Source organism: Podarcis vaucheri (genome assembly GCF_965113315.1).
Source record: "Podarcis vaucheri genome assembly, chromosome: 15".
NCBI classification, from domain to species: Eukaryota; Metazoa; Chordata; class Lepidosauria; order Squamata; family Lacertidae; genus Podarcis; species Podarcis vaucheri.
This window is the reverse complement of record NC_138753.1, coordinates 27794583-27819760: the sequence shown is the minus strand read 5'-3', so window position 1 is coordinate 27819760 and position 25178 is coordinate 27794583. Positions and strand designations below refer to the sequence as shown.

General features: G+C 45.6%; 1 protein-coding gene across 3 annotated transcripts in view; it reads left to right on the top strand.

Moving 5' to 3' along the window:
- ZBTB16 (zinc finger and BTB domain containing 16) overlaps positions 1 to 25178 on the top strand; it is a 190682-nt gene that overhangs the window by 64407 nt on the left and 101097 nt on the right. For all 3 annotated transcript variants that reach the window (XM_082200425.1, XM_082200426.1, XM_082200424.1), the window contains exon 3: positions 19535 to 19632. In XM_082200425.1, coding sequence (XP_082056551.1) covers positions 19535 to 19632 — 98 coding nt within the window. The remainder of the gene's footprint in view (positions 1 to 19534; positions 19633 to 25178) is intronic.

Sequence of the window (25178 nt, the reverse complement as noted above, 5' to 3'; positions counted from 1 at the left end):
GGCAGGCTGCTGAAGTAGCCTTCCCCTCCTGCTGCGACCAGCTCCCCTCCCTGCTGGTCTCCCATAACCTGCAGAGGTATGAAGACGGTGGAACAAAGAGAGGCAAGACAAAGGAGCCTAGGATTGCTTGGGAAGGAACTGGGGGATAGCTGTGGGAAAGTAGGGACCTTCAGTCCTTGCAACTGCCTCATTGGGGCAAGATCTATTGGGAAGAGTTGCTGTGCTCACTAGGCCTGAACTGTTTCATTTCTTGGAATAAAGAGTTAACTTCACTGACACCTTGTGAGTTATTGCTGACCAACTCCCGACATCCTCTCTGACACTTATACTGATTCATACCATTGGTCCATCTAGCTCAGTATGGTCCACACTGACCAGAGAGAAGCTCTCCAGGGTTCCAGACAGGAGTCCTTTCTCAACCCTACCTGGAGATGCCATTGGGGTTTGAACCCAGGACCATCTGCATGCAGAGCAGGTGCTTTACCACTGAGCTATGGCTCCTCCCTAATGTGGCACTGTTGTGGTGTTTGCAATCTGTTACCTGGATCAGGGAAGTAAAATACTTTGTAGAATGATAAGCAACCAAGCAGACAAAAATGGGGTGCCACTTCCACTTGAGCCTTTGCTAGGAAGATCTGTGGCCTTGGCTTCTCTCCTGCAGGTGTGTGTGTCGAACTCTCGTTCCCCAGGGCACAGGCTAGAAAGGGTCTGAGCCATTCCCCTTTTAGCCTTCCTTCCTGAGAAACACCGATGGCTTATTTGGTACCAAGTCTTGTGCATCTGATTGGCAGCCAGTCCTAGAACCCGCACGCTTGTTTGCCCCCCTGCCAAGATCCTTTCAGGCTGTACACCTCCAGGAATAAATACAGATGTGGAGAATGTGTCTCTCTAAAACTGGCAGGAGGGATACCATTTTTCCTCCTTTAATTCCCTTTGGGGTTGCAAAGATTTGGTGTGTGTGTGTGGTTCCCCCCTCCCTTCCCTGTTGATTCGGCCTTTTAACGCGTTCCTTCGGGCTCTCAAAAATTCTCATTTCAAGGTAACTGAGCAATTAATGAATATTGAACAAAGAAATTTGTTTTGGAACCGGGACATTAGAATACATTAGAAGCAGAGAAATCCAGGCAGCTTTATCTGCTGCGTGCCAACTTCTCTCTTATTTTTGCCTCGTGAATAAGGTTACAGTGAGAAAAACAAAGCTCCTCTTTGTAGGGGGGGGCAGTTCTAGGAGGTGGGTGCCTTTTTCGGTTGCTGCTGGAAGGGTGGCTTATACAGGCTTGGAAAATCCAAGCATCCCTGTCTAAGGTGCATGCTCCCTGTCTTAAGGCTCATTTCCCTGCTTCCTCAAAACGGACCTTGATGATGAAGTATGATGCAGACAGGAAGCATCTGCATTCTTCCATAGACCAGCTTTGCAATGAGAACCTTCCCTTTGCTCTTTTTCCACTCCGTCAATGCAAGGTTTTTGGTTTTTTTAAGTTCCTTCAGCTGCTTTTCCTTAAAAAGCCCAAAGTGGTATACAGTGGTACCTTGGGTTACATACGCTTCAGGTTACATACGCTTCAGGTTACACACTCTGCTAACCCAGAAATAGTGCTTCAGGTTAAGAACTTTGCTTCAGGATAAGAGCAGAAATCGGGCTCCGGCAGCGCGGCGGCAGCAGGAGGCCCCATTAGCTAAAGTGGTGCTTCAGGTTAAGAACAATTTCAGGTTAAGAACGGACCTCTGGAACGAATGAAGTACTTAACCTGAGGTACCACTGTAAATACATAAGAGCTGGGGGGTGGGGAGGAGTAAGAGAAACAAGTGCAGCTAAATCTCTCTTCCTCTCCGAGCGATGCTTGAGGAATTTGATCGTTGGTAATTGCAACATGCACAGACGTGATCCAGACCTCTAAGACTAATGGGCAATTTGGAGTTGAGTTGCTCCCACAGCTTTTCCCTTCCCAAATGGTCCAGTGCAGTTCTTTACTCAACACCCCTCTGCACACACATTTAGAAATGCATGTTTTCCTACAGATTTAAAGTGATGTAGATTGGAGATAGCATGATCCACCCATTCTTGTTCTTTCCTCACCATCCTCTCAGCTTATAACAATCAAAGATAAAACAAAACAAAAAAAGCATTTTTGAAAAGGTCATAAATCCAACCGTATGTTTTTCTAAGCCGTTCCATCTCTGTGTGCCCTGCCCATCCATCTGCACCCAGTAATTCCATACGTTTTGACCATAGTGGATAGTGAGAGAAATAACTTTGGTTTTAGTGGAAGCTGAACTGCAGCAGAATGCAAACAGCGCTGGTTGAGACAAACACAGAGCAGGATGGAAATGGTTGCTTCCGTACATCTCTTACCATGATTTGAACATTTTTCCTGGTTATGCTGTCTGATATTTCCTCCCCACCACTCTGCAGTAAATCTTTAGAAATCTGCAACGTTGTTATGCGTGCGTCTCCTCCCCCCCAAAAAAAAACAGCACTGAGTTTTGTGTTATTTTCTTTTTTTGTAAAACTGCAGCTGACTCCTCTGCCCTGTTTTGGAAGCTCTTATTTTAGTCTCCTATGTTTAGAGGTGAGAAGGCTGCAGTGACGGTGCAGTTGCAAATTATATTTGATACTCAGCGGTGCCTGCCAGAGCTATTTGAGACACCTGGTGGCTGATGTCACTGTTTTGTAGTAAATAATTGCTTTCAAGTTCATCGAAGCAGGGTGGGGAGGGAGGGACAGCCTCTGTGCTGCCGCCGCCATAGATACACAACTAAAAACCTTCTTTGAATGGCCTTGACTCATACTATGGTCCTAAGAACCTAAGAAGAGGCCTTCTGTCAATGACCCCTTTAGCATCCTGATTCCAGAGGTTTCCATTTGAATGGCAATGCTCATTAATTTTGGGCAGGGGGGCAGCCCCCTCAAGTGTTGTTTTGGGGGGGCAAAGGGACCTAAGCCCCTAGGAGTTGGCTCTTATGGGTCTGGTTCTGTGTAAAGTACCTTCCAGTGTTCCTAATCTCATGAACAGCTCTCTCCAGGGGGGTGGAGCTATGGGAAGCCCTGACTGCCAGCTTTAGGCTTCAGTTAACTCTTAAGGACAGGTTCACACCCTTCCTTTAAAGCAGCACTTCCCAACCTAGGATCTCCAGCTGTTTTCAGACTACAGTTCACATCATCCCTGACTACTGGTCTTGCTAACTAGGGATGATGGGAGTTGTAGTCCAAAAACAACTAGAGGCCCAAGGTTGGGTAATACTGCTTGAAAGCACCTTCAACACAGAAGACTCCCTTGTTGGGCTGTGTATGTGATAAAGGGGAGCCATACTGGGGTGAAGGCATCCTCTTCTATTTGCCCCTGCATCAGTTTCAGTCTGTTGGCTAGCTTTTCTAGCAAGGCTGTTTCCCATACGATGGAAATGTAATAAACAAACAGAAAGGGAACCTACCCAAATGACGCTGGCATAAAACCCCCACATACACACAACGTATAAGAACACAGTGGTACCTCAGGTTACATACGCTTCAGGTTACATGCGCTGCTAACCCAGAAATATTACCTCGGGTTAAGAACTTTGCTTCAGGATGAGAACAGAAATTGTGCAGCAGCGGCACAGCAGCACAGCGGCAGCGGGAGGCCCCATTAGCTAAAGTGATGCTTCAGGTTAAGAACAGACCTCCATAACGAATTAAGTTATTAACCCGAGGTACCACTGTATAACTTTACCACTCCCCCCCTCTTTTTTCTCCTTCCCCAGACTTCTGTGTACAACACTAATGTCTCACATCATATGTAACTGATGTATAGAAAAGACTTTGCAACCTGAGAAAAGAGACAAGTCATGTACTTTTGTAAACCAAGAAAAGCATTTAAAAAAAATAATAATAATCCAAAACACACACAGAGAGAGAGAGATGACTCCTTACAAAGACTCCTGGGAACTGCAGTTAGTTATGAGTGCTGCGAACTGTATATCTGTGAGGTAGAAACTACAGCTGCCAGGCATCTTTAGGAGAAATCATGTGCTTGCAATGAGCATTGAATGTGTGTTGAACCCTCCAAAAGCTGGACCCATTGAGGTGCCACCCAGGCCCCTACATTACCCCATTTTTTATTTATTTACTTACTTTAAATTATTCTTTATTGATTAAAAATTTACATATCTGTACAAACATTGTGTAATTATACAGAAAATAGAAAATTTCTAAAGGAATAACAAAGAGGGGGGAAAGGAAGAGAAAATAAAGAAATAATAAAGATAAGAAGTAAAGAAATCAAAAGAGGCAAAGAAAAGGCAAGACAAAATTATTTACAAAGTAAAAGTGTTCATCGACACCGTCCTTCCAATCCTTCTCATTATACTACAATACAGACTTTTTTTTTTACACAGGTTTATATTGTATAATATCATTTCTACTTTGTATACATTCTTCTTTTCTTTTTCTTTACAAATATCACTCAATTTCTGCTAATAGCCTCACCCCATTTTTAACCTGGAAGAAGCTCAGGTGTCCACTCCTACCTGCCCTGTGGACCCCCAAGCCCCTGTACCCCCAAACCTATGCATGTTCATTCAGTGTCTGACGAGGGATTTTGTCTGAGCAGAGGGTCAGTGAATGTGCAAAGTCGGGGGAGAGATGATGTGTCCCTCTCCCTCCTTATGCATTTGTTGTGTGCCCTTTCAACAACCGAACGGGGCTATGATTCCTACCCACCCACCCCAGTAATTGTTGCCTCCCCAGGCTCATCTTCTCTGCCCACTCTCTATTTCATTCCCTTTTCTGATTTGCAGGCAATCTATAACAGGGGATTTATTTTTCGCCAGACTGTTTTTCTGTCTGATGACCTTGGGCATCTACAATATCTGCACTGTAGATGAGATGTGGCGTTGCCGCATGTATCTTGATAAAATGTATCAGTGGATGAATTGATTTTCATATTGATTTACCGGAGCACGAAACGACGCGAGTGGAGCGAGCGAGAGGCAAATCAGACCCCCGTCTCCTTAATGGCATCCTCCAAAGAAGTTGCAGAATCAGAGGTGGCGTGCGAAGTTAGCCGTGTCTATTGCAAGACTCCTTGCGCAGTGGAGAGGCCTGTTGCTTTGTTTGAATGCATTTCCCATCTCCATATCAGGCTAGCTCTCGTGGCATAAGCCATTGCACAGTGTATATGTGTGTGGTGGGGATATCAGTTATTAAAAGCCAAAAAAAACCAAATGTACCCATGCGCTGATGACATCTCATACAGCCTGATTCAATGCATTGCAAGCAAGGCTTCCTTGGGAGATTGTTTGGGGGCAGCAATTCAACCCTCGGCACTAGGAGGTTTGAGATGTCTCAAGCAAGTTGTTTGAAACAGGTTGTTCTAACTTGGAGTAGTTTCCTTGGAAAGAGTAATTCTGGGTTAAGTGGAGGTTACAGGCCGGCATTTTGACCATGGTAGCATTGTGTGGACACTGCAAAAAAATGGGGCTTCCATGAGCATGATAAATGCTCAGCTGGAAGCACCCTTAGACTATAGAGAGCAGATCCCTCTTGCTCTTAATCAACTGGGCTGGCTGCTGATCCAAAGTACCTGATGATAACCATCAAAACACTCACTGGGCTGGGATCAAGGCACCAAGAATAAGTACTTCTCCCATGTCAATTTGTCCAGCCATTAAAATCAGCCTCAGAGGGCTAGTCTCTGGTGACCACACATGTGGCCTTGTCTGTTGTAGCATCCTCAACTTTGGAACCCCTTGCCAAGAGAATTTCTCCCAGTGCCACCCTCCATAGCGTTCCAACACCAGAAGCAAAACTGAGGGTCTTTATATTCTTGAGGGTTTATATGCAAGCTGATCTGAAGACCATGGCTGAAGAGTGGTATTAAGTAGTTCTCCACCCACACTGCTCAGAGTTTCTCCTGTCTCAATGAGCTGCTTTTTAGTGAAAACCAAGCAACTTGTCAGGAAAGACATGCAACGACATGGAGTTTGACCATCTCTCTATAAGTAGGTTGCTATCCCTGACCACTGGTCCTGTTAGCTAGGGATGATGGGAGCTGTAGTCACAAAACATGTGGAGGGCCAAGTTTGCCTATGCCTGTTCTAGACTGACAACATCTGGGGACCCAAGTTTGGAGAACGCTGCTGGAAAGGCTATGTGCTTTTCCTGTCTTTGCAGCTGAGTGCCCATGTTTCTTTGGCTCTTGTTTTTAAATCTTTGCTTCCTATCAGAAAACTCAGTTGAGTGTGTCTGCTGGACCACAGCCTTGTGGAAACTCCATGGGTGGCCCTCTCTGCAGAAGGGGAGACGTGGAGGAGGTGTGTGGTTGTATTTGCAGATACTGTACCCTTATATACAGCCTAATCCCTTTCCTTCCCCCTGTTCCCATTTTTATCAGTGCAAACAGTTAACACAGAACTGAAACAGCCAAATTGAACAGCGACGAAAAGAGGAGACATGGCTGTAATTTCCACTCTGTGGCATCTTTTTGTAAACACTTTCTCCCTCCAACCCCCAACCCCCATCCCAGAAGTAAAATAGATATTCTTAAGTATGTGCTCAGTCCAAGATCTAAGCTGACAGCTGATTTAACTTTTATTAGGATAAGTGAGCTTAAGCTAGAGATCTGTTGTTTTTGTACTATGTTGGCACAAATCATCGTAAAGGAAGCCATGAAACCTGATTTCCGTGTTGTATTATATATATATATATATATTTATATATAAAAGAACAAGGGAGTTAATTTTTCTTTTGCAAATTATTGCGTCGATTTATTCATTTTCAAATGTGAACCTAAAACCGGCATGCATAATTTTTTGCTCATTTTCCATTTTTATGCAGGTCCTCCTGCAGAGCCACAAAGGGCCTGCGTACGCTCGCCTGTGGTTCTGTCTCTGATAGAACAACATATTTATAGCCTGATATAAATAAAATCAGAAGGTTCCTATAAAAGTCTGTTTATTACTGCAGTACAAAGTTAGAAAAGGCTTAAGGTTTCGGCTCCTTGGCTCTCACATACTGCAATGAATATTTTATAGGGAAGGAAATACTTAGCGTCTGAATCTTTTTATAGTGCTGCTGCTGCTGTTCGTATGGCTGGTAACCTTCCAGAACGTGCGCTTTGCATCACAACAGCGCCTTTCGAAAAACATCTGCACAAACACATATATGTGAGTCCATAGCAAACGCTGCTGCTTTTGTGTGTCTTGGGGGATACGCAACCAGTTCAGCTTTAGAGTTGACAGTTGGCCAGTTTGGTTTCCAAACCATCCAGTAAGCTACCTCCTTGTTATGGCCCTCAGCATCTGGGCATTCCCTCGGTGAATAGATGTTGTTTTGGATTCTTCCAGGGCATAGCTGTCAACTTTTCCCTTTTCTTGTGAGGAATCCTATTCGGAATAAGGGAATTTCCCTTAAAAAAAGGGAAACGTTGACAGCTATGTTCCAGGGGCTGCTAGTCCAACCAGCATCTTTCAATGATATATCAAGATCTAGCAGCAAACTGCCACAAGGGGTTGTAATAGAAAGGCAGATTCCTCTCATCCTGGGAAGATCATGAGAAGAGCTTGCTGGGGCAGTCCAGTGGTTCATCTACAGATGTCCATCATCTTGTTCTTAGGTTCTGTGGAAAACTGGTAAGCAGGACCTGAGCACAAAAGGACTCTCATCTCCTTTGGTTTCCAGCAACTGGCATTCAGAAACATTGCTGCCTCTGAACATGGAGGCAGATCATAGCCACCATGGCTGGTTGCCATGCGTAGCCTCGTGCTGCATGCATTTGTCCAATCCTCTTTTAAAACCACCCAAGTTTGGAGCCATCACTGCTTCCAGTGGAAGTGAGTTCCACAGTTTAAATATCTGCTGCATGGTGAAATGTACTTTTCTGGTCTGTCATCATAGCACCCAGCTGAAAGGATGGGAAGTCTACTAGGAAAGAGGCATATGCCTTGTTGGAAAGCCAGCAGAGATGTTCTGCAGCGTTGGTAGGGATCCACACTGACTAAGCTGAACTTTGCAGTTCTGTAATAGTAGGTTAAACCACAGAGCCTAGGACTTGCCAATCAGAAGGTTGGCTGTTCGAATCCCCGTGATGGGGTGAGCTCCCGTTGCTCGGTCCCTGCTCCTGCCCACCTAGCAGTTCGAAAGCACATCAAAATGCAAGTAGATAAATAGGTACTGCTCCGGCGGGAAGGTAAACAGCGTTTCCATGCGTTGCTCTAGTTCGCCAGAAGCAGCTTAGTCATGCTGGCCACATAACCTGGAAGCTGTACACCGGCTCCCTTGGCCAATAAAGCGAGATGAGCGCCGCAACCCCAGAGTCGGTCACGACTGGACCTAATGGTCAGGGGTCCCTTTACCTTTACCTTTTAATAGTACATCAAGCCTATCTTTGTCTACACTGGTTTGGAAGAGATGACCCTCCAGTCTCAATTGTTCAGGAGACCTTATCTGTGGGGATGCAAGAGTGACTGGTCACAGATTCACACAGGGTCATGCAAGATTCCTTGTCTGCTTCATAATTCAGCCATCCAAAAGAATGACCTTCTAAACTCCTAGTTGGAAGGCTGCCTTATTCCAGGTCATTTGTACATCTAGCTTACGATACTAAGCTTTCCAGGGCATTGGGCAAGGGAAGATTTCCTCCAGCTCTTGCAACCTGTTCCTTAACCCTCTCCCCAAACACTGGAGATACCAGAAATTGACCTTAAAACCTTCTCTACATCTGCTATTGCCACAGGGAAGAGATAACTCTACTACAGCTCTTTCCAAACCTTGTGCCTCCCTCGGTGTCAGGGAACTGACATCGGAGCTAGAGGCGGAGGGAAGGCTCTCAAATGATGCTGGAGAAGGGCCCAGCAGGGAGAGAGGCAGCTCCGCAGATGGGGAAGCAAATCAGTGCAACACCAGGGATATAGAGGGGCTGATGGGGGAATCGGCGAGAGGGCTCCAGGACTCTTCACTGGACACCAGCGGGGAGAGCACGGGTCTTCCGCTACCCATGCCCACCCTGCGCAGAAGACTTCCGCGCAGAGAGAGTAGGAGGAGACTGGGTGTCAAACAACTTTTATGTTGGAAAAGATTTAAGAAACGCCCACTGATGGATTCTGCTAGCGACTGAGGCAGCCACGAAGTGAAGGGCTGTCCAGACTGAAAGGTTTAGCAAGGCAACAAAGCCTGGAAAGGCGGCAACTTACGCACGAGCAACCCATACACATTACACTCGGGTTTTGCAATACAGCTCCCACCAGGCTCACTTAATATGACCATGCTGGCTGGACTTGATGGAGGTTGGGGTTTGCTGCTTGACTATGCACATCGAACTGATCCAATAGTCAGTTCCCCTTTCTAGGAACCCTGGCATCTTTCGCTCAGAAAGTTGAAGCTCTCTGGTATGATATTTTTAAGCAACCTTCACAAATGAAAGTTTCTGGAGTTTATGGAGAGAAAACGTTGCAGCAGTTGAGTTGCTTTTGTCACGTTGGATGTAACCTTCTAGTCTTTGCAGTGTCTAAACCACAAGAGGAAGGTGGGCGTAGTAGCAATGGCAGTAATCGCCCTTCAGTTGTGACCAAAAATTGTGAGAGGTGAAGGAATAGATAGGATCCCTTGCGTTGGAAAGCTCAAGAGGCGCACACTTTGGATTGCAGCTGCCGTGTTAGATTCCCCAAGCAACTACTTAGGATCCTAAGCGCAGAGGTGGCAAGTCTGCCCCCCCGCTGCCCCCATCTGCGTTTAGCGGCAAATGTTGGAAAGGATTAGTCAGTTGGCTGTAAAATTAACTAGTCCGACAGGTATTTAGTATAACGATGGTGCACCAAATCTGTCAGTTGCCAAATAAACTCCCCCCTCCCTCCTTAACACCCCATCCCCTCCCCAGTAGCTCTATGCACCTCACGAAGCCTGTGCTCGAGCCCTGAAATGACAAAGCACCCTTTAGTTAATTGCGCGACGGATCGCCCAGAGTTAAAAGTTCTGATTTATATGACTGTAGCTCTAACTGCTCAATAACCCAGGCCTGTAATCTACTTTCATTTCAAACAGAACGGTGATTTATGGGGCGGCATGCCGCTTTAGCTCAGAAATGAGGTGTTCAACATATGCTCTGTTGACATAAATTTGGAATTTATTGCTCTTGTCAAAACTGCCTGTTGGACAAAGGTGCGTATTAAGGCAATAAATGACCGGGAATAGTTTTCTGTCAAATTTCCTAACCATTGTATTCAGTCTGTTTGAGGAGTTGGAGCAGAATTATACACATACTTTCGTTTAAAATAAAAAAATCAAATGTCCTAAAATCTGTACTTCTTTTGGTTTTGCCGAGTCTGCCTGGAGGAAGAGAATCTTTGTGCAAACTCTCAGGCCCTTCTGAATGCCAACTCAGAGTTTTATGCCCTTCCCCCTTTGGAGCAAAGCACCCTTTTCTTCCTCATTAAACAAGAAAAGGGGAGAAAGGAGGGGGGGTCGGAGGGGGAGCTTGTTAAATAAATATACTATAAAAGGTGTTTTTATGTGCAGCTTTAAAAAAAAAAAGCAGGAGTATTGGGCTGCAAACAAGTACTGTTTGGTTTACAGTGGGTTAAAAGTTGTCACCCATTGTATGCATTTATAAAAATAAAAACTAGTTTTACAAACTGGCTTTCAACCCTAACAAGGGCCCCACAGGGCAGTGTACAGAAAACAGAGATGGGAGGAGAAATTTGACTCAATTCACATGTAAAGACCAATCTAACTAATTCAAACTTTTAGGAAACACTATGTGAACCCGAAATGTGAACATCCCTTGAATTTTGCACTGTTCCAATTTTGCATTGCAGCTCTGCAGCCAAGTGTTGTACAATAATGCACATACCAGGGGGATCTGTGCATTAAATTGCATATATTATTGAAAATAACATGCAGGATGCATTTTATTAGGTGGGAAATGTAAATATTAGGGGAAATCAGGTATGGAAAAATGTGTGTATTTGGTAAAATTGCATACAGAAATGTGTATATTAAGAGAGAAATTTTCCCCAAAATGCTGATGGAATTTTCATGAGGACTTAAAAACAATAATATTGTACAAAATTATGTGAAAATGTGGAGAACTCAAGAGTGGGAAAAGGAGAAAACAAAAAAACCCCCAGAAATTCACCCATCCCTAAGAGAAAAGAAACACCAAAGAAAACGAGATGGTTGGTATATCTCCTTGGAAAGAAAGGTCAATAAAGTGGGACAAATGAATGTTCAATTTTCATTGGCCAAAGTAATAGGCCAGGAACCTAGAAAGACTGATCAGGGGTGATTTTAGCTTTCCAGGTGCCACCAACATCTATTGCACAGCACTAAAAATTCTGAGGTGCTACCTTCTGATTTCTTGGGGCCTGCAAAGTCGGCTAGTCTCAGTTTGTTTCGCCGATGCAAGGAATTATGGTTTTAAAGGCCAGCAGCAAACTGGGGCCCACTTCTAGACTGGGAACTTCACCAAAGATTTGCATCAGCTTTCTTTCAAAAACTGGACCATTCAGACAGGCCACTTTTTGTAACCAGCCAGTTTTATTGACGTTCCCTTGAAGCTTTTAGCAACACTGCTCTTGTTGTAGTAGTAGTATTAATGTTCATGTTGTACACTGCTACATTTCCCATAAAAGTGTGGCTCATAAATATGTAAATAAACACATTTTTGCACAAATGGGGAAAGCCACCACTATTCTGACACAGGATTGAGAAGGCAGCAAGAGCTCACACTTCCTGTGTGATGGACAAAGTTGACTCGTCTTAGAAATTGCCCGTGACTCTGACACTTACTGGATGGGAAATGTTTTGCTTTGGGGGTTTGTCTCAAGCAAAAATAGAGAATGCTTTGACTCTGGCTTGCAAACAGGTGGCCGTGGGGAAGTGACCTTTGTATAGTTGCATTCATAATCTGCATTGTCCATAGTACATCCAACAGGTTCTAAGAACAAATGCAGCATAAATTATCCAAAGGAGAGAAAAAAGGTTATACAGTGGTACCTCGGGTTAAGTACTTAATTCGTTCCTGAGGTCTGTTCTTAACCTGAAACTGTTCTTAACCTGAAGCACCACTTTAGCTAATGGGGCCTCCTGCTGCCGCTGCGCTGCTGGAGCACAATTTCTGTTCTCATCCTTAAGCAAAGTTCTTAATCCAAGGTACTATTTCTGGGTTAGCGGAGTCTGTAACCTGAAGCGTATGTAACCTGAAATGTATGTATGTAACCCGAGGTACCACTGTATCTATAAACCCTCTTCATTAAAGGCTGGAATTTCAGGTATTTCAGGAGTATCCCCAGTGATCCCCTTTTCTCTTTCTCTTCTCCCTCCCTCTCTCTCTCTCTCTCTCTCTCTCCCTCTCTCTCTCTCTCTCTCTCTCTGTCTCCCCCCCCCCATTTTAAGAGGGGCATTATATAGTAGTAGTATTTTTATTTGGAATTTAAGAAGGACCGAAGCTCACTGGAAGAGCATCTGCTTAACATGCAGTTGGTTTCCAGGTTCAATTTCTGAACATCTCCAGGTCGGACTGGGATTGTCTCCTACGTGAAACCCAGGAAAGCTACTCCAGAAGTTGTCAACCCCTGTTTTCTTTTTTAAGTTAGGAACATGAGAATCTGACTTATACTGCGTCAGACCATCTGTCCCTCTAAGCTCTGGATTGTCCACACTGACTGGCATCAATCTGGAACAGTTTCAGACAGGGGACATCCCCATCCCTATTTGGAGATTCTGCCAGGGATGGAACTTTCTGCAGGCAAATCAGGTGTCTCATCACCAGTGACCCTCTTGTGTAATGCTAGAACTTCAGGTCACTCAGTGAAATGTATTGGTGGTTGCTTCAGAAATGGACAGGTCTGCCACCCCCTGAAAAATGTGTACAAAAGTGAGTGTATTAGGTGAAGATGTGCCCCCAAATGCATATATTGGTGAAAAGAACATCACATCAGAGTAATTGAAGGTGGAAGTTTCTTCCATTCCTAAAGAAGTCCATGGAAGTTAGATTCCCATGCCTGGTGCATAGCTCAGTTGGTTAGAGCGTGGTGCTGATAACGCCGAGGTTACGGGTTCGATCCCCGCAAGGGACCTCTGCAAATTCCTGCATTGTAGGGAGTTGGACTAGGAGATCCTCAGGGTCCCTTCCAACTCTATAGTTATATGAGATATATGAGAAATCTGCCTTGGGGTGGTGGCACATGCCTTTGGGGAGTGAAAAATGTGTGTTGCTTTTCAGTCCTGCTTGTGGGTTTCCAGGAGGTTAGCCACTCCATGTGGGAAGCCTCTGTAGGCCTGACCTAACCAGGCAGCCCTTACGTTCCATGTCCCTCCGTCCTGGGTTAACAACTGCTGCCGCAGCAGCGCCCAAGCAACAGCAGTTGCTCTGGCTTGGCTGGAACAAAGGCCCGAGTGAGCAGTGTGGCCTTGTGTGTGAGCCTTTCTCCTCTCCGGCCCCCCTGCTGTTCCTGTGTGCGGGTGGATTCGGCCTGCGTTGACAAATGCCCGCGCACACCCTTTGTACACACACAAACATAAAATTCTCCCCGAGTGGTGCCGAATCACTTGCCACCAATCCCCTTTGCCTTTTCACACAAAGCACCCCATTGGGAAAACTCATAATTTTTACACCACACAGTCCTGACTGGTCAGTGCTGGAATTACGGTCTCTTTGAAGTGCTGCTTTTTTTTGCAGGAGATTTTACAGGCCTTTTTAATTACCTACTGCTTGCGAGAGGCCCCCTGCTTTCCAGTCCAGCGTCTGATTGTTTGTTCTTTCCAGTGGCCTTTGCGGAAGGCAGGAGTGCAGCAATTCTCTCCCCCCACAAACTCCGGTCTTCCTCAATAGTTTAAAGAGCTTCATGCTTGTTGTTCGGAGATAACTTCTCTCCTGAGTAGGTTGTCTTTGCAAGATCTCCAGCCACCGTCTATAATTGGGGCTTTGGCTTACTTAAATATTCCCAGTGTTGAAGTAAAGTCCATCCAGTTCCTTGGAGCCAACAGTCCACCACAAATTCGTTGGCATTGGCTCCACAGGGAGAGTGAGGAAAGGCGAACTTTCATGAGCACCACTGTCCAATTTTTAGCTGCTTGAAGGACTAGGTTCCTGGGTTGTTCCTTGTCCAGGTTTGTCGCCTTGGCAAACAAGGCCTATGGTATTGGCTTTGTATCTTGGCAACTGGTCTGTGGTATCAGGTAGAAGACTTTCCCAGCCCTTCTACCTGTGAGAAGAGATTCTAGGTTTCATACCTGAGACCTTCTGCATACAATTGACACCTGCATAGAAAAAGGATGTATCACTGATGTATTCAACTGTAGGCATTGCCTCTCGCTTCATAATTATATTTCAGGTGTAACTAAAGCTGTGGGTTGTTGTTGTTATTATTATTTAGTTGTTTAGTTGTGTCCAACTCTTCGTGACCCCATGGACCAGAGCACGCCAGGCACTCCTGTCACCACTGCCTCCTGCAGTTTGGCCCAAGAACACTGTCCAACCATCTCATCCTCCGTTGTCCCCTTCTCCTTGTGCCCTCCATCTTTCCCAGCATCAGGGTCTTTTCCAGGGAGTCTTCTCTTCTCATGAGGTGGCCAAAGTATTGGAGCCGCAGCTTCAGGATCTGTCCTTCCAGTGAGCACTCAGGGCTGATTTCCTTAGGAATGGATAGGTTTGATCTTCTTGTGATATATATAATGTTACAGTAGAATGGATAATATCAATATTACTGCTTCTTCTCCCCTCCCCTCTGCCCCTGTGGGGGCAGTTGAGGGAAGATAGAGGCCACTGTAGGAGGTGGTTGGTGACAGTATTCAGAACCTGAATGAAGACCACTTAGCTCACATGACTTGGCTCTTTTTGTGTGTGGACTCTCTGAATGATTCGATAAGTCAGTAGCTGTTTTCTAGCATGGCCCCCTTGACCCAGGATATGCTCAGCTGTGCGCAGTCTGGTCACATGGGATCACATTCACAAAACCAGGATACCGAAATTCAGTAGAAGCCTCAACCATCTTCAGTTACCATATGGCCTTATGCTGAGTCAGACCATTGGTCCACCTAGCTCAGTATTGTCTACACTGACTGGCAGCAGCTCTCCAGGGTACATCCCCCAGGTGTACCTGGAGATGATGCCATTTGAACCCAGTACCTTCTGCATGCAAAGCATATGTTCTTCCCCTGATTCTATGGCCCTTCCCCATTGGTTGACTTTGATATGAAGGGTTATAAGAAGTTGGAGTCTTAAATGATTAGTAGTATTACTCCTCGAGCTTTGCTTGATAAATATACATGTATGATGGGCTTCATAAAAACATACCTTTCTGACTCTCCCCCTTTAAGAGTGGGACATGTGCAAGCTATAGCAATCTGCTGTGCTGTTTAGGAAAAAGACTCCCAAATTTCCAACTGCTAGAACAATGGCAGGCAAAGCTTGTAGATGGGTGGCTTGCTAGTTTGGGGCTGATTTATTTGTGTCAGCCTGTTCAGCACCAGTCCAGCGGAATTGTCTTCACCTGTGCATTCGTATTAACCTGTGGCACAAACCTCCCCAGGAGGTTCACTTGGTTTCTCTTGAAGCAGAAGGAGATTTCCACGGTGTGTGTCTCCCTCCATAATCCCTTCTGCACCACGTTGTGGCTTTACTTTGCTTAGAGGGACGTTTATTTACTTATTCAGGATGCACAAGAGATTAGGAATTTATGATGTCAGTCAGATGTCAAATATTAAAAAGTGCAGATAATTTTTCTGGACTGTGCCGTTTTGGGAGTGTATAATTGGGAATCAATACCCACATACTTTGAATGTGTTTTCGTGGGTCTCTCACCCCTTCCATTCCTTCTTTATTAAAAGCACAACTTTAGTGAAAATGGTCGACTTGTCTATTGATCTTTCTCTTTCAGATCTTAACAGCGTGGATGGCTATAATACCTTGCTTACATCTGCAAGGGCTTTCCTTTTTTTTATGTGTGTGGCAATAAAATAGCCTTAATCCACTGAGCATAAATAGAACATTTCAATCATATTTCGCTACCAGGAGCCTGAGAGATAAAGTGCTTTAAAGACCTTGCTGAAAGAGACTGTATGAGATTGGCTACGATAACATCATGCTATAAGCAGGTGCCAAATGGAAAACTTTTGTTCCTGCTGAAATTTGTTGATAGAGATATTTCAAATAAATGACTTGCCGAAAGCCAAAGCACTGTTATTTTTTAAAAAAACTAAAAAACAAAGACTTGGTTATGTAACCAATGGAAGGGTTGGGACACTGAGTTTGATTGCCATGTAGATCTGTAGGTGAGCTGTTGGGTGTAGTAAGATTAATGCGTTCTTTTGTCATTTCTGACACCCTGTTCAAATGCCTTGCTTGGGGCAGTGGGAGGGAGCAAGGAAGAGGAGCCTGCAAACACTCTACTGGGATTGTGGTTCTCTTCTAACACTCATGTGTCCTTCGGTATGGAAAGGGGCTCTTCAGAACAGCACATTCGGCCCTCGTGGGCTCTCATGCGGCTCTGAAAAGGTGGCGTGATGCTGTGTCTTCTCCAAAATGATATGCTTGCGCCTAGTCCCAGTGTAAGAAGGCAGCGATTTCTGTCCACCCAGACTTTGTTGCAATCAGCGCTGTTTCCGTTCCACCACAATTTGTCTTCCACAAAAGATTGCATTATTTGTCTCACTGTCCATCATGGTTAAAACAAAAATAATTAATTACAGGCAACGCCCTGTTTGTGTGGGGGTTGTGTTCCTGGTCATTGCGCGCTTATGTGAAATTGTGTGAAATCAGAATCCATTGGAAAAGCCTGCAAACACTCTATTCCGCCCCCGCTCCATCCCTGTTCCACTCTTTTAGTGACGTTTTGGTGATGTCTTTATGAAGTTTCTGGGTCATTTCCAGGTTTGGTCCTGTGCGTGTGTGTGTGTGCAGTCACACACATATCGGTCGCAGCTAAAATGGGAGTTGCCTGTGTGTAACTGATTTCAATGGAAGGGAAGCATCAGAAACAATGCAGAAAATAATGTAATTATTTATGGAAGATTTGCAAACTCAACAAGATGAATATGACCACTGCTCATATTTCCTTGTGTGATTTCCATTTCTGACTTCAGATGACCATGCAAATTGTGGCAATTTCTGCTGCAATTCCCATTTCTGATGGAATTCTCTACCTGGTATCCAGCCAAAATGGGGCACAGGGTTCAAAAGTGAGGTAGTTTAGATCCTCGCTCCTGCATACCTGAAGGAGCATCTCCATCCCCATCGTTCAGCCCGGACACTGAGATCCAGTGCTGAGGGCCTTCTGGCAGTTCCCTCAGTGAGGTTACAGGGAACCAGACAGAGGGCCTTCTCGGTAGTGGCCCCCACCCTGTGGAATGCCCTCCCTTCAGATGTGAAGGAAATAAGCAGCTATCTTATCTTTAAAAGACATCTGAAGGCAGCCCTGTTTAGGGAAGTTTTTAATATTTAATGCTGTATTGTTTTAACACTTGATTGGGAGCCGTCCAGAATGGCTGGGGAAACTGTGAGCTGTGCCAGCCAGTAGCACTGGAGGTCTCCCTTGCACCCAGAGGTCTCTGGCCTGCCAAAGTAGGGGAAAACCAAGAGCAGGCTTCCATTCTCTCCCTCTCCCTGGGGCACTCTTCGAATCACACTGCATCATGGCTTCTGGAAGGCACCACCATTGCCACTGGAAGTAGCAAGTATAAGTGCAAAGAAGTGGGAGTTAGGGAAATTAAATGAGGCACTTCCATTGCCACCAAAGGGAGGGTGCAAAAAGGTTGCAGAAAACTTTTTGGAGATGGACAACTGTGTCTCCTAGTTTTGCCACCTGTGAACAGAGGGGCATATTTTGCAGGTGAGTGTGAGGGCATTTCAGCTGAGGACTGCTTAAACATGAGCATTTTAGCATTTAACTTGCACACCTATTGGCAGTGGATGGGCCATCAAAGAGCTTCAACCTATTTGATTGTTTTATATGCAGAAGACCGATCAATCCATTTCAGGGTCAAAACCATCTTGGTTTGAAGTGGTTAATCCCCCCGGTGCAAAAATGTGGGATCAGGTTGTGCCCCCCATTATATTCTGCACTATGCAACTAAACTGGTTCAGTCTTCCTTTCACTGCTGCATGCTGCAAAGCACATTTACATTTAGGCAGTGTTATTCTGTGGCAACATTCCCCTCCCTCTGGTTGTAGTGACCCTCTCCACTGTTAAAATGTGGAGAAAAACTGTGTGGGACTTTTAGTGCAGGGCTGAGGAACCCCAGACCTGGTGACCTCCCAAATCTGCTCTTGGGACTCTCTCTAGACCACACCCCCTATATAAACCACATCCCTCACCTGCTTTGCTTTGTACCCCCATCGAGTGTCTGGGATGTGCCCCTAGGCAGCTGCTTTTCTCATAGTTCATGCCGCTTTGAGCCTGTTTGGGGAAGGGATTTGATTGACAGGGGGGTGATACTCCATACAGTCTGTAGCTTAGCTGTGATTTGGTAGCTGTTTCCTCCATGTGTCTTTGTCATAGGGATGTAGACGAATTTCAGTGATGGGAATTTAAAACCGATAGAAGTTGGGCAACTATTTCTTCCTCTGTCTTTTTGGGATCAATCCTGCTACTGCCCCATCTTGACATATATAGCTCAGCCTGCTAAATATCATTTGGGCCGCGAGACCAATGGCTCAAGAACTTCACCAGTTCACTCTTCCATGAGCAGCTGTTTTATAAAAGAGACAGTGCACGCTCCCAACCAGAAAGGCCATGGATGGGTGCCTTTCATCACCTGTCTTGGGAAGTGTCTAGATTCACAGCCCTGGGTTAGGAGTAGAGATGGAAGCAGGAAAATAAATCTCCCAGGATGTTGATTAAGTACCTTTTCCTCTTCACCCCCTACCCTCCCCGCTTCCAATCATTCTGTTGGCATTTCTGCCCTTCCTTAACTCATATATTGCTGTTTCTTCTCACCAGTTGTTTCCACATTTTTTTTATAAATGTAAAAAGCACTTTATGACTCCTCTCTCAGCAGCCCCGACTAGCCACCATGAGAGGTGGTCCATCAGTAGATTGGGGGTGATGGGGTGGGGTGGGAACATGTTTCAAATTATAGCATCAACCTGTCTGTGGCTATTCCGTTCCGGTCATTAAAAGTGCCCATTTTACAGCTGCAGAACTGAGGCTGGGTTGAGCAAGGCTACAACAAAAAACCATCTATCACACGTCACATCAGCCCAGGTGTGTGAGAGGTGGGTTTTGTTTTGTTTTTTTGTAGTCTGTGAGTATGCTCATGTCTTTTAAAGCCTTATTTGGTTGTATGTATAAAAGCTTCAGGAGAAGTCTTGAATATATTTTTTTTATGACAACAAGCTTATGTGGTTGTTTAAAAATTCCCCTGCTTAACCCTCCCAGTTAAATATAATATCTTTCCTGTGATTCTTAACTGGTGAGAATCTGTCAGTAACAGTAGCTTTTGTGAAACATCCCCATGGGTTAAGGGCTGGTGTTTAAAAATAAATTCTTTCCACCCCGGCACTCAAAATCTCTGAGCATACCAAGAGGACTCACTTTCCACCCATCTTTTGCCTTTCTGTAGGAAACTGCACAGTGGGATGAAGACTTATGGGTGTGAATTGTGCGGGAAAAGATTCCTTGACAGCCTGCGGCTCCGGATGCACTTATTGGCTCATTCAGGTAAGTTTGGAAAAATGGGGGGGGGGCATTCCTTCCTCCCATACACTTTCCAGGTTAATGGTATTTTAGCTCAATCAGGATTGGAATATGCTGAAACTCTATAGTCATCATCCCCATCATATTGAGTTTAGAGCATACAAGAAGATGAATACTTAGGTCCAAAATAGATGTCAATGCATTTCATGTTATGTCACCCCCTCCTTATAAATAGTGACTGTGGTGTGTGTGTGTGTGTGTGTATGAGGCAGGACTTGTTCCAAAAGAGAGACAAAGTTGGGAGAAATGTGTATTTTAAAATTTCACATATCCCTTCATCATGGAGAACATTTGTTGTTTGTTATTGTTTAGTCATTTAGTTGTGTTTGACACTTTGTGACCAGGCACTCCTGTCTTCCACTGCCTCCCGCAGTTTGGTCAAACTCATGCAGTGGCGTAGCGTGGGGGGTGCCAGGGGTGCCGGCCGCACCGGGTGCAACATTTTGGGGGGCGCGTTTGGCCGGCCCCCCTCGAGGAAGCGGGAACCTCTCCAAGGCGCAGCGCGCTATCGGTGGAGGAAAAGAGCCGCGCAGCAGCAGCAGCAAAGCCGGGAGGAGGCGGAGGAGGAGCGAGCCTGCTAATTGCTTGCTGGGAATTAAGCGGCTCAAAGAGGCAAAGGAAAAGAGGTGGAGCCGCTGGCCCGGCCGGGAGGAAGCTGGAGAGAGCAGCGCGCCAAGTGCACGTGACGCAAAGGGCCTGCCCACGTGCAGGCTGAGCTCCGCGTGGCGGGGGCGGAGGGAGGCGCTCTGCACGTGCTTAGGAGGCGCTCGCTCTTTCCAAAGAAGGACCCGGCTACTGGATCAAGGCCACAAGGGCCCATGTAGAGTGAGTGGCCAAGCAGACGCGTCAATGAGAAGCACTCAAAGCAGGAGCGGGGCACAAGAGCGCTCTCCCTTCCTGCTGTTTCCAGGGGGTGGAAGCGTCGCTCTTCGAGGGCTTCCGAGATACCCTGGGGTGAAGTCCCGCTTCACCTTCTTGGGAGTCCCTCTCTTATGCTTTGGGGGGGGTAGCAAGGGGGAAGAATAATGATTTCCTCCACCACCAGCCCCAAATTCTATAGTAAGAGAAATTGGGGGCCAAGCCAACTGGGGAAATGGTGAGTCTCTAACTATAGAGCTCAGGTACAGTGGTGCCCCGCAAGACGGAAAACCCGCTAGACGAAAGGGTTTTCCGTTTTGGAGGCGCTTCGCAAAACGAATTTCCCTATGGGCTTCCTTCGCAAGACGAAAGCTCATAGGGGAATCTCCGGGACAGCGGGGAAGCGCAGCGCGTCTTCCCCACTGTCCTCGGACCTCCTCCGAAGCCGGGCGGTGGGGCGGAGAGACCTTCTCCCCACACCAGCCTTCGGATGGCTGTCCTGAAGACTTGTGGTGGGAGCAGTGGCGTAGCGTGGGGGGTGCAGGGGGGGCCTGCCGCACCTGGCGCAACATCTGGGGGGGGGGCGCGGAAGAGACTCGAGTGCTAAAATCCACGGGTTAGGGGGCGCACATTACTTGCCTTGCCCCGGGTGCTGAAAACCCACGCTACGCCACTGAACTCATGCTGGTAGCTTTGAGAACACTATCCAACCATCTCGTCCTCTGTCGTCCCCTTCTCCTTGTGCCCTCCATCTTTCCCAACATCAGGGTCTTTTCCAGGGAGTCTTCTCTTCTCAGGAGGTAGCCAAAGTATTGGAGCCTCAGCTTCAGGATCTGTCCTTCCAGTGAGCACTCTGTGTTCCATGGAGAACATAGAATGAATCAAATCACAGGTGTGTGTAGAACAAGGTTTTACAAAGCCACCAAACTGAGCTGTTTGCTGACAATTGGCCCTCTTTGCTGTTAACCTGTGACCCAACTTGTTCCCTTTCCATCCCTGTGAAATATTGCTCTGGTCTGCCTGTTGAGGATGCTTGTGTGATAACAGAAAACTCACATACCTGGTCACCAGCCTGAGTTAGGTCCCAACTTGTAAGAACGGAACAGCTTTTCTTATTTTGCATAGATTATTTTGTGTCTGCAGCTTGCTGTGTGGGCTGTTAGGCCAGTACTACTACTACTACTATTATTACTACTACTACTACTACTACTATTATTTAAAAAAAATAGTTTTGCAGTTTAAAAATTTACAATCAATTATCCAACAACATAAAAACAAGATTCCAAAGAATCTCCTGTACTTCTCTCCTCCCCTTTGTAGGTCTGTTTGTTAACAATTTCCTCCTGCATCTTTTATAATAATCCAAATATTTTTCGCCTCTGTTATATCCAAAATTCAACATTAAACTACAAGTGTTATTCCAATCCTACTAATGATTTTAGTTGTTTACGATGGTTTTTGAGATAAATTATGTGATTTCCCCATTCCTTATTAAAATGTTGGCCTTCCTGATCTCTGATTCTTCTGGTCATTTTTGCCATTTTGGCATAGTCCATCAACTTAATCCGCCATTCTTCTCTGGTAGGGACTTTGTCTTCTTTCCATCTCTGGGCCATTAACATCCAGACAGCTATGGTCACATACATAAATAGTCTTTTCTGCTCTGCTGGGATTTGGACATTTGTAAGTTAGGCCAATATTATCTCTGTATTGCAAATAGGCTTGGTTGAGAGAAAAATGGCAAAGCTCGCACATGGCCAGCACAAGACTGAACCAACAGCTTTCTAGTCCATAGTGTGGTCTTGTGTCCACTTGACAACAGGCTACCAAATAATGGCAGCCATTGTGCTAGGACAAAGGATGTGCAGAAGTTCAACTCCTTGGCCTCTAGAAGCTGTGGTCTCCTTCCCTCCTGAAAGTTTTCCACACACCAGAAACATACTTCTAATGATTGCCATTGGAGTTAGGGACCTCCTGGTTTAAATGCATACCAATTCAGACCATGAGCCACGCTTCAGACTTTGCCCTGTTGAAGAGTACAAACTACAATTTCTCAATGATTTCCCAGCCATTAAAACCAATTGGTTACACTTTGTCAGAGGTCCTCAGAGCCAGGTCTTGCCGTTCTGAATGGTTTTCCTTGGCTCCTTGATACTGCAGGTGCTTAAGCACAGCCCTGGAGCGGCAGACGTTGAATCCCAAGTGGCTGATTACTATTCCATCCTTCCAGGATGGACAGACATGGCTCCCCCTATTTCACCCGTCTTTGTCTCCACCAATACGTTCTGCATTTCTGTGTATGTGTTGCGAAAGCTGCATTCTCTGCGCAACCACTGGAGTTGCATTAGTAAAACTGTTGCAGAATTAGGCACTCGCTTCCTGTAATGAATCTCACGATTGGGCTCAAATTATGCAGCCTCCTTAATTAAATGGCTATCGAGGGGCTGGAATGCTAAGTGGGAGGCTTGGTACCCTGAAAGTTAATTCAGTCCTAAACTTACTTGCAGGAGGAACTCAGTGTACAACCATCCCATATACTCAGTTCTCGGAATGGTGCTCCTTACATAGCTTATGTGTCCCAAGCTTTGCAGAAAGGGGGTGGTATTTAAGCAAGAGAACTGAAGTGGTAGGGGGGACCGTCCAATCAGGACAAAGCATGCTCAGTGATGGCAGCATACCGCCTTGACTATTGTGGCTGGCTGGTTGGGAGTCTCTCTCACATGATTTTGATGGTGTGATGATTTTGGGGCTCAGAGGTTTGGAGCTCCACACTGGGACCCTTTCTTGAACGGACTCACCTCCTCACACACAAAGGCACATGCCCTGGTGTAGCCTTTGTGCAGAGAGAGAGAAATCTGCCACATTCTTTTTCTCTCAGTTTTTCAGTTTATCCTAATCTTAAAATCAGCATTTCACATTCCTGCATTGATTTGGCATTCTTCTTTTAACATTATAAAATTCAACGTGAAAATTCATCAGCATCTTGATCCTAACCCCACCCACCATGTTTTTACATGCAGTTTTGACTAATGTACATTTTTGAAATTTTCCCCTAAACAAATGCATTGTATGCCCCCTTTCTTCTAATACGTATACACATTTTTGCACATATTCTTTGCTTGGAAAACAGCATTGCAAAATTCGGAGAAGTGTAGATTTCAAAGGATGGCAGTGTTTTGGTTCTTGGTTTGAGATGTGCAGATTAGGTAAAAGGTAAAGGGACCCCTGACCATTAGGTCCAGTCATGGCCGACTCTGGGGTTGCGGCACTCATCTCGCTTTATTGGCCGAGGGAGCCGGCGTACAGCTTCCGGGTCACGTGGCCAGCATGACTAAGCCGCTTCTGGCGAACCAGAGCAGTGCAAGGAAACGCTGTTTACCTTCCCACCTGTTTATCTACTTGCACTTTGATGTGCTTTCGAACTGCTACGTTGGCAGGAGGCAGATTAGGTAGTTTCTCATTAAAATTCAGAAAGCTAACGAGCCCACTCCTGCCCACCACAAATTTGTTCCTCACCCCCAACTGCTGTGCATTCATTCACCATATTATTTTTGAGTCCTAGCTACACAGCAGCTAGGGAGAAAGGGAGAAGGCGAGCCCTCTGTATCTCTCCCCTGGCTCACTTGCTTAGAAGAGATAGGTGAACAGGTGATAGCAGCAAGAGGCAGCAGCAGAAGCAAGGCCTGGGGGCTCCAAAGGCTGGTTGTGGACTCACTGCTGCAGTGCGGACCTTGCCGATTGCCCAGTTACGCTGATTCCTGACACTAGCCTTGGACACAGATAGGGCTCTCCTACCATGTCCCAGTTGTTAGCTTCTGGACTATTTACAGTCTGGTCCTCACTGTAATCATGGGAAGGAAGCAACAGTTGCAGGGTGTTCACAGAGATTTGCATGTATTTATTTAACAAAATTTAGATACTGCTTGCTGGAACAAAAGACCTCTGAGTGGCTCACAACAGACGGTCTAAAATCTTCCTTTAAAACACTAATTTAAAAGCAGGTTACATTTTGTAAAAAAAAAACACCCAACCCTTTAAATATAAAATAAAACCAGTAATTTTAAAACACTTTATAACTATTAAACTCTCATGTCAAAATTCTGTGCTAAAATTATATGCCTGGGTAGGCTTGATGGACCAAAAATGGTTTTGGAAGGTGCTATAAACAACTCAGTTGTTGATTGCTTTGCTGTCAAAGGGCAGAAGCTGAGCATGATGGGAAACTGCAGCCTTAGAACAGAGGGAGCAAGGGAGATGCCTTGGTCCAATCTAGCTCTCTCTCCACTGAGAGGCAGTGGCTCTCCAGGGTTTCAGACAAGGGTCTGTGCAGCTTTACAGGAATAATAATAATAATAATAATAATAATAATAATAATAATAATAATAATTTATTTGTACCCCACCCATCTGGCTGGATCTTCCCAGCCACTCTGGGTGGCTTCCAACAAAGATTAAAAATACATTAAAATGTCACACATTAAAAACTTTCCTAAACAGGGCTGCCTTCAGCTGTCTTCTAAAAGTCAGATAGTTGTTTGTTTCCTTGACATCTGATGGGAGGGCGTTCCACAGGCTGGGCGCCACTACCGAGAAGGCCCTCTGCCTGGTTCCCAGTAACTTTGCTTCTCACAGTGAGGGAACTGCCAGAAGGCC